The 9,789-nt window shown below is 43.2% G+C and overlaps 1 protein-coding gene across 1 annotated transcript; it reads right to left on the bottom strand.

Annotated features, from left to right (window-relative positions):
• Positions 1 to 4,973: 4,973 nt before the first annotated feature.
• On the bottom strand, positions 4,974 to 6,182 carry TREX2 (three prime repair exonuclease 2). Its single transcript, XM_063294268.1, has one exon. The coding sequence runs from the start codon at positions 6,003 to 6,005 to the stop codon at positions 5,328 to 5,330; it is 678 nt and encodes a 225-aa protein (XP_063150338.1). The 5' UTR covers positions 6,006 to 6,182; the 3' UTR covers positions 4,974 to 5,327.
• Positions 6,183 to 9,789: the final 3,607 nt, after the last annotated feature.

Here is a 9,789-nt window from a genome sequence, read left to right as displayed (position 1 = left end):
TCCTCTCTCTTATCTGCTCTAAAACCTGTATTCAAGATACGGCAATTTAATTCATCCAGACACCTGTTTCCCGCCATGCTCGTAGTCAGGGTGGTTAACCTCTGCAGCTTTTCAGTCAGCAGGGCTATCCCCAGTCTGGTGTACACAGAGCCCTCCACACATGATTGCTTGTGAGAGGTGCATGGAGCTGCCCTCAGGCTTGACAAGCCAGTGAGAACTGCATGGTGGCATGTCCTGTATGCAGGATGTACGTCAGCTGCCAGGATCTCAGCAATCATCACAGCGGTCCAAAATTATACAAGCCCATGGGTGAGACATGCCATGGCCGTCTCTGAGCTCTATGGTTTTCAGAGAACTGCCCACTTGCTGGATGTTCCACATACTCGCACAAACCAAGCTCCTGAAGACAAGGATCTATAGATAAAACGGGGGTGGGGGTGGTGTCTAATCAACTGCAGACGTGCTGTGTACAAAATCATTCTGATTAAATCAGCCTTGTACAATATGATCTTGAGTGCTTGGCATCAGGTAGTAGCCCTTAGCATAATGAATTGAAAGTTGTTTGCACCTGAGCTTGTTTCCTAATAAACATGCTTTATCGTTCAGATTCTTTCTCTTCCACTTGCTCTTAAATTCTCTAATAATTAATTTTGTTTGTCTGAGCCCATAATCATTTGATTTCCCCTTTTTCCTTATGCCTGTTACTTTTTCTCAACTTGATTCACCATGTTTACATTTATCTCCTCACTTATCTTTTTCCTCTAGGCCACCCCCAAGTTCCTGCTCCTTTCTTCTCCCTTTAAAACCTAAGGCCTCCAACTGCCCCATTTTCCATACCAGCCAAAGCTTCTCCCCTTCAGCCCACACCCCTTCATTCTCCCCCTCCCCACCCCAGTGGCACTCTGACTATATATTACTCAGTGTCTGTGTATCTGATTGTGCCGTAATTGTGCGTTTCGGTTTGTCCGGCTCTTTGCCCCGGTCGATATTGTGTGATTTTTTCTTCCATCTTTAAATGACAAAAAAACCAACAACACAACAACCAACAAGAACAGCAGCAAAACTTCAGAAAAATATGCATTATCCCCCCAAAATGCCCCCTTTCCCCCCAAAATTATAGAAAAAAAAATGGATAAAAACCAAATAAAAACAGAAAATGTATTTAAAAATAAATATTTCAAGTGTCTTTATTTGATGTCTTACCATGCTGCCTATCTATATATCTTAGCCATGTATCTTTTTTAACCTCTCTGTACCCCAGAAAACATCCCCGCTCCTGTGTGTGTTCCAGGTTTATATGTCTGTACAGGTAAGTCCAAGTGATCATCAAAGGGCTCGTAACTCCCAGAATTCCCAGCCACCAAGGCTGGCTCGGTTAGGGAAAACTGCACCATTAGACTAAGAGTTAGAATTTGAAAATGAGCCCCTGTGGCAAAGCAGGATTGTCAGGGGAAAGAAAAGAAAAGAAAAAGAACACACCACCACCTTGTAATTTCCTTACCTGTTGGTAGCCACAAGCTAAGAAGAATCTGCTTTCTGAATTGTTCTTGAATCATTTCACCTCAAGCTAAAAACACAATCCATGAATTCAGTGTTTGCCAACCACCTCACATCACTTCAGGAAAAAAGGGGTCATCTTTCATCAATTACAGCCACAGAATTTTTCTTAGCCCCTTATAAACATGGTCCTTAGTGGTTAGTGATTCTGTCTTTAGTGGTTAGTGATTCTCTTCAGGTCTGACAACACCTGAATTTCTCACGGCCACAGATGCCTTTCCTCGATCTTCCTTTTTGCACCTAAACAGCACTTTGTGCTCTTTAACTTCTTAGCATATTAACTAATTTGGGAAAGATTACGGGATGAGCAGGAATTTATTAAGGTTGCAAAGGGCCGGAGATGGGGCAACCAGCCTGTTCTTTTGCTCAGAGCAAGTTAATCTGTAGAAATTAGTAAAGCAAAGAAGCATAGAACTATCGCATCACTGAAAAATAAACAAGGTATGATATGGAAAATAGATTCAGGTGCTGTCTGGCACATTACACACCAGTTGTAAATGAACCCCCATTGTGTTATAGAAAATGGCCAACTATGTACCCCAGGCTTCCATTAATTAACTAATTAACTGGTTGATTACCTACCTTTAAGGTAGCAATCAAATAAGGAAAAAAAAACAAGCCCAAGGAAAGAAAGCATTTTGCATTTTCTGACAAAGGGCTTTTAACACTTTGTAAGTCCTGCTTTCTTTTCAACAGCAGTCAGAGCAACACTGGATACTGTGATTTAAGTATAAGGATAGATGTGTAAGGAAACGCAGAGAGAAATCCGCAAGGCAGGCCCTGTCCTGCTGATTGACAAGAGGAACATCTTTAAAGCTTCCTTTGCATCTCCAGACTTTTGAGATTTTGAGGGCAATTCTCTGATTGTCTTAGTGAAACATCCCACAACTATGTTTCTGTGCAACACCCTTTCCTGTTCACTGCTCAGGTTCTGGGAAATGCCACCAGCCAATATACCTTTCCTGACCATCTGTCCATATTGTGAGTAGCAGGCCCCACCCTGTTGACCGAGAAGAGGAACATCCTTAAAGCTTCCCTTGTGTCATGCAGAAAAGATGTTGAGGAAATAATTCTCAATGTTATTTATTCCCATTCAATAAAATCTGATACTTACTGTACACTTAGCCCTGCAGGATGTTTTATTAGAAGGAGGGGAGCCTGTTAAAGCTGATGAAATAGCATGTGGGAGTAGGTACATTCCAGGAACATGATTCTGTTTTAAATTGTTTTCTTATTGCCAGTGTAACTTCTCTTGTTCCTCATTCAGAGATCAATTCCTCTGCCACATTGCTCATTCAGGGCAACAACTACCTCCTTAATCTCAGACTCCAGAAATTTATAATCCCCAAGTCAAAAACATGCACAGGCAGAGCCACCCTAAGCAAATTTTGGTGAAGGACAAGATGACATTTCTCCCCTTCTGCATCATGACAGGAAAGGACTGGAGAGGCGATAAGACAGAGCAGGCTCACTTGAGGGATGCAAGAGAGGCTATGTGGTGTATCCAGAGTCCTTGCTCACTAACCAAGAACATTACTGGGGCAGGGATAGGGGATAATGTCTAGGGGCCTGCTATTGCATAACACAGGAAAAAGTACCTTAATTCTGATTAATGCTAAGGTCTGCCTGGTCTATCAGTCCCTGAATACATGGAATCCTGACGTCTTTTGACTTAATCCTCAAAATTGCTCCCAGGCAACCCCTGAGTTCCTTCAATGTAAAATTAAAAATGTCCAACAAACTTGTCTGAATATCAGTTTTTTCATTACTACTGATCTCTCTCTGTAGTGAATGCTACACTGGGTATGTTGTACGGCATGTTTATAATAAACCTGTTTATAATAAAAACAGTTGGGAAAAGTCATTACTACTGATGCTTTAGGCAGAATCCAAAATGGTACATCCCACATCTTCGGAGGTGAGCAAAGAAGGGGCATGTCTTGCAGCATGAGAAAGGGGGAAAATGTCTCTTTTAAGAACACCTCTGCAAATTCTTGTAAATTTTTTAAAAGTAACTTTTATTTTTGAAAAACCTGTGGCCAAATTAATTAGAGGACAGTTTTAAACTAACCGATTATCTGATTGTATCTTTCAATCTCTGCCTTTTTTACATAACTGTGCATGTATCAAATATAAGGGAATTTTAAAAAATAAAAAATGAAAAGAATAAGAAAACAGATCGTCTAATGTAACTGATAGTCAAGAAGTAAACAAGAAAGCAGCAGGAAGTGCTTCCTAGAACAACACACTGTTTACTTAGGAAATTTATTCTTACAAGTTACTGCAATCACCGGCAACATGTGGGTGTTTAAATAAAAACACCCACATGCTGCCAGTGGAACGTACTAGGAAACAACTTCATTATGATCTCTCAAGCCCTAATCACCAAAAGTATTTAGAAATACTACTTCTGTGTTCAGCAATGTTTACACACCACAATGCCAAACATTAAGGGTTAAAAGCAAATACAGAGGGCTTCTGATGGCAATGGTGGCTAACAGGCTGAAATGAATGCCAAGAAACGCCCAGTTCAAATTTGGTCTCACCCGCAAATTTATTAAAACTGCAATCCCATTCAAAAATAAACTTTTGAGTTCATGATTGTCAGCTAAGGGACTTTAGCCATCCTTCTCCAACCTGGTGTCTTCCAGATATTTAAGGTTTCTTTACTAATGTATGATGTGCAACAATTGAGGATCAGGCGCCTAGATTATAACGTACTTCAGGGTACACTAGGAGAAAAATAGTTGGCATTTATAGCTATTCCAGAGCAAATAAAAACAATCCAAATCCTCAGAATTTGAGATTCTTTAGTAGAAAAACTGCTAGCCACGCACCCACATTTCAAATATAATTCTCCATAACAACTTCTATCCCAATTTAACATAGTCTTTTGGCTTCAGTAAATAATGGAAATCTAGCGGCAGGCTTGTTATCTAAAGCTTGTTCTTCTCATCACCAATAATTTATTTTCCTTCAGTGCACATAAAAAGAATTCCTGAAGTTTCCTTTCCAAGTATTTGCAAAATCCAGATCTGTCTCAAAGTTAGTTTAACCCCATGCCTTCAGGAGAATCCCTTTCCTCTAAAATAGGGAAACTTGACTGAGAAACTAAAACTCACATCTTTAAGTTTTAGCCTTACAGCAACCCTGTACATTATGCTTAAAAGCAGTGATGAAAATCTTAAGCACAGACAATTAGCTCCTTAAATGTGCAAATGAAAAGGAATGACTAGGGCTGTGTGGCACTTCAGACTGGGGACAAAAAGGTCCATTGGAAGATGCAGTGGGTACTTACACAGCATGTGTCTGCCACTCATTACAGCAGCTGCACCTTCTCCCAGGATCATGCAGCTGCTACATGATCCCAGTGTCACCCCTTCAAGGTGAACCAGGTCAAGAAACACTCCATCTGATTTACTGGCACTCTATTTTATTGATGTAGGCATTAGTAGCAAAATCTTGAAAGCCTAACAGCATTTTCCCTCCCTCCCTCTAATACCAAAGAGAGTTAAGGTGGAACCAGTTTAAGTTTCTTTCTAATGTTCTCTTCCTGTTCCGCACTTAAATCATGTTTTGCTAACTGCCACCACATATCTTCTCCAAGGTCATCAATATGGCTCTCTACATCCAGGAGAAAAAAAAAACTTGATTTGTCAAGTACAAGCTAGCAAATTATGGTTTAATCAGCAAACCATTGTTTAAAAATTATGGTTCAGTATAATGGAAGAGAGGCATGGATAGGAGAAAATTATTTTTTTTTCTGAGCATCAGCTCCTGTTACTGTTTGAGTGGGGAAAATACATAGGCTGAATCTCCTCCCACTTCTGGGCCCGCGTGGCTGCCCATGCCTTCAGATCGAGGGCCTTAGCCAGAAACACAAGGAGAAGAGTGATCACATCTCCTTCAGCCGAGTGGGCTCCAGATGGTTCCTCTTGGTAGAAGTACTGGTACAGGTTTCCCAGCTTATAGCACAGGTCTTGCTCTTTAAGCAGCTCCTTCAAAGCTGGCAAAGTGTCGAGGCATCCTGTATTTGGGGGCAGGTCAGTGCCTATTTGCTGCAGTTCTTTACGCAGCAATGGAAAGTCGAAGCCGAGACCATTGTGGGCCACTAAGCAGATGGGGTGAGCTTGCCGGTCTAAAAACCCTTTCAGGATCTCCATCAAAGAATGGTTGATTTCTGGCTTGCAGTTCTGCTCCAGCTGTTGGTTGCTCAGCCCGGTTATATCCTTTGCACGCTTGGTAAAGGGTTTCTGGGGATCAATGCAGAGGGTGAGCTTGTCTATGATGCGAGGGAGCTGCAGTTCATTTTTCTGCGAAGAGGGCGGCAGGGAAGAGTGGTGAACAGCAAAAAGGCACAGCTCTGCCATGCGAGGTTGGTCTCTAGGCAAGCCAGTGGTCTCAATATCAAGGAAGACAAATGTTTGGTAGTCCTGACGTTCAGTCATGGCTGGCACAAAGGCAAAGGGTGTTAAAATCTAGTTTTCACTGTTAACAACAACAACAACAATTGATTATGTTGCTTTACCAAGCATTGCTTCATCCACCAAGAACCTATCTGGGATGTGTTCCCAAGTGCCGTAATGTGTTCTTGACTACCACTGCCATCATCATCACCACCACCACCACCACCACCACCTTAAAAGACACCCCTCCCACCCAATTGTTCATATTACTGAATAATGCTACAACAGTCTGACACAGAAGAGAGGAAAGGCATTGCCAAGTTGTACAAGTGAGATTTCCCTTCAGGAGAAAGTTATGGGTTAATGTCACTAATGGCTTGGGACCGGGTTACCTAAGGGGTCGTCTTCTCCCAGTTGTCTTTTCCCAGTTGTTTCTACTCGTCCAATTCGATCTGGCAGATTGGGTATGTTACAGGTCCCGTCAGCCAGGGAATGCTGGTTGGCAGGAACCAGAAGGAGTGCCTTCTCTTCCGTAGCACCTGCCCTCTGGAACATTCTCCCTCCAGAAATTAGGATGTCCCCGACCCTGTTGGTTTCCTAAGGCCACGAAGACATGGCTAGATGCCCGGGCCTGGGGCCTGAGCATGGGAATGGCCCCGTTTTGTGGCTATATTAACATCCACACATTGCTTACTTGGCAGCCATGTATACTTACTTTGTATTTTAATTGTTTTATAGTTTTATTGTTGTAAGCCACCCAGAGTCACTTGCTGAGATGGGCGGCTATAGAAATCGAATGAATGAATGAATGAATGAATGAATGAATGAATGAATAAATAAATAAATAAATAAATAAATAAAATGGTCTTCCTGTAAGGTAGGAGAAATCCATATCCATATTGCATTTTGACAGAACAGCCCATGTTGCCTAGTATGGCATTAATACATCTAAAACAAGATGTCCAGAGTTTTGTTACTGGTTAGATTTCTACCTTGCCTTTCCTCCAGGAGCTCACAGGGGTAGATACACAGCACCCCCTCTACCAATTTTCTCCCACAATAACAACCCTGTGAGGTAGGTTGGACTGAGGGAGTGCAACTGGCCTCAAATCACCCAGGGAGATTCCATGGCTGAAGCCAGCCTCAAACCTGGGTTCAGCACTGTAACCACAAATCCGGCACATCAACCACTATACCACACAAATATCTACTCTGGACTGGAGCTTGGGGTTGTTTTTAAAATTGCATACATGACCAGATAGATGCTCTTCCTTCTCTGCACTCTGTCTTCTTGTTTCACCATAAACCTTTCATCATGTTCTGCCTGGCACAAGGGTTACAGAATAGCTTATTTTGTAGTTCTGATCAATTTTTCCACTGCATCTTATTTTCAGCCCACCACACACCAATGGGTAAGGCCAAGCCACCTCTATTTCTCAAAAACTTTCACAGAAGGAAAATGTACTGGACAGCATTGATCTACTTTGTGTTTCCTAAAAGTGAGGTGAGATCTGGAGAGTCCTGCTTTTCTTTTTTCAAACTTTATACCAAATTTGTTGCATGTTTCCCATTATGGGAAATCATGATGCCAATTGTGATCAAAAGGGTTGCCAGGGCCACAAAATAGGGGCTGTTGTAATTTTCAGCCTTAGTCTGCAAGTTGCCTTCTGTCCTGAAGATACAGGATGCACCTCAATCTCCAAATAGTCCTCCTTTATGGGAGGGCATTATGGGAGGAACAGATGCAAAGAAAAAAGGTTGTGATTCCATATAGTGAAAAATAAAAAATGCTGGGGTGGATAAAGCTCAGGAAACAAGATATTTGTAAAATTACAGAGAAAGAAATTCTCTTTCTCTCTCATATTATCAGAATTCTATTAATCTGATTGACCACTGTTAAGTTTCACAATCAATAGCTATCAATGTCTCAAAGGACAACTCTGAGCATTTGTTTGAACAGAAAGGCAGAAGATGAATAAATAAACCTTGTTCAGAAGAAGATAAAGCTAGATTCTAAATGGTGGGGCAAACAATAGGTGAGAAGTCCTCAGGATCATGTTCTATTCTTACAAATAGCCAGAACGCCAGGTTGCAAAACACAGGACGAGGAGTGGTCCTGAAAAGCATTTTCAACACATAAAGGCCATTTCCATTAACATGTCACTCTCCCAATCAGGGTGACTACAGCTTCCATCATCCCACAGCCAACAAACTCAGTGCAGTGGCTGGCTGGGAATAATGGGAGCTTTTTTTCAGAGCACCCAGAGGTTACCAGCTGGGGAAGGAATGTGAATTCCTCCAATGTGATGTCTGCCAGCCATGCTCCTCTGGGTTCAGGACGAACTTTGGGCCAAAGAATGAATGGACACAAGTTTGACACAGGACTCAAAACCAGAACAATGTAGTATCAACATTTCAGCCTCCCAGCACCCTCCACAGCAGACCCCAAAGTGACTCTTTTACAAAAGCGGGACTTTAACAGCACCAACAGGTGAGAAATGGTTGAACATGTCAAAAGGTTTCACAATGGGTTTGTAACACATTACAGTTGTTAACTGGTAAGATATTGGCAACCTCTCTCGCATATCACCTGCATAATCCCCGCCTTCCCTTCAGTTTAAATCCCACATCAGCCTAGCCACTCCAAGCATCCGATGAAGGGAGCTGTAGTAGCTTGCGAAAGCTGATGCCTTTTAATACAATGGGCTAGTCGGAAAAGGTGCCACCCGACCCCTCCGTATTGACACCACCGACTGACACGACTCTCCTCCTCCTCCAGCAGCTGGGAAAGGGTGCACGACCGCTTGAGCCAGTGCCGCTACGCCGCCTGGGTCCCACGGAGTGATGATGCTACCGTATTTCGCTCGTTCGCTTTTCAAACACACGGAAAAGGGCAAAATTAAAAGGGGGAGCCTGTTTTTCTTTTCTCCTGAATAAGCGAAAATACCTCCCCGCCCCAAATGCTGCAAACGGGCAGGAGGGGCGCAACCGCCGGGCGCGTTTCTCACCTCGCGGAGATTCTCCCAGCTCAGAGACAGGAACGCCGGAACCGCGCAGCCCCGACTCCGACCGCGTAGCTCGGTCTGTGGAGAAACTGAAAGCGGCATGCTCGGGCAAGTCCTGGACAAGCGCCTCCTGACCAGAGGGAGGGGCGAAGGAGATGCGAAGGGCAGTCTTTCCCCGGAGTCTGATGGGAAATGTAGTCTTTCCCGCTCAGTAGTTAATGGAAAGGGGTTCTTACGTTTCGGGCCCCCCTTCCCGTCAAAAGCTACAGGCGTCTCTCTCGCGGGGATGCAGCCTTTCCTTTCGCCTGGCGTCGAATCGCAAGGGCACATTTTGAGACTAGAATCGGATCATGGAGGATGGAACTAATACTGTAGTATCAAAGCTTCTTCTTCAGTTGCAAAGTTTGCTGAATTCATGGCCAGTGCCGACAGAGGAAGGCCACGAGGGGAGAAACGTGGTCTATAAAATTCCGGACGATCACCAGATGACAGCAAGGGACTACAGGTTTCCGTGTGTCTTTGCTGCCATCTCGTGGTCATACAGAGTGTTGCAGCTCAGAGATGGCAGCCCTAGGGTGGTGCCTTGGTACGTCTGGATGACCTGATGCTGGATTGGATGGCCCCTGAGCTGAGCAAACACGGCTTTCTTATGTCCCCGATTATGTCATCTTGTAACTCAATCAGCATTTACCTTTCTTTAGGAAATAACATAAACATTTCATCATATTGCCTGCACATTCTGGGAGCTACAGTCTCAACATATTGAGTAAGGGAAGATTGATTGAACTGATTAGGTATAATCTGTAATGAACTGTTTGGCA

The sequence above is a fragment of the Candoia aspera genome, chromosome 2 (assembly GCF_035149785.1).
Source record: "Candoia aspera isolate rCanAsp1 chromosome 2, rCanAsp1.hap2, whole genome shotgun sequence".
In the NCBI taxonomy this organism is placed as follows: domain Eukaryota; kingdom Metazoa; phylum Chordata; class Lepidosauria; order Squamata; family Boidae; genus Candoia; species Candoia aspera.
Note: the sequence above shows the minus strand (reverse complement) of the source record. Positions and strands in the feature narration are given on the sequence as shown.

Bases quoted from the DNA above. Each gene is read 5' to 3' on its own strand.
- TREX2 (XM_063294268.1), bottom strand. From the start codon at position 6,005: ATGACTGAACGTCAGGACTACCAAACATTTGTCTTCCTTGATATTGAG.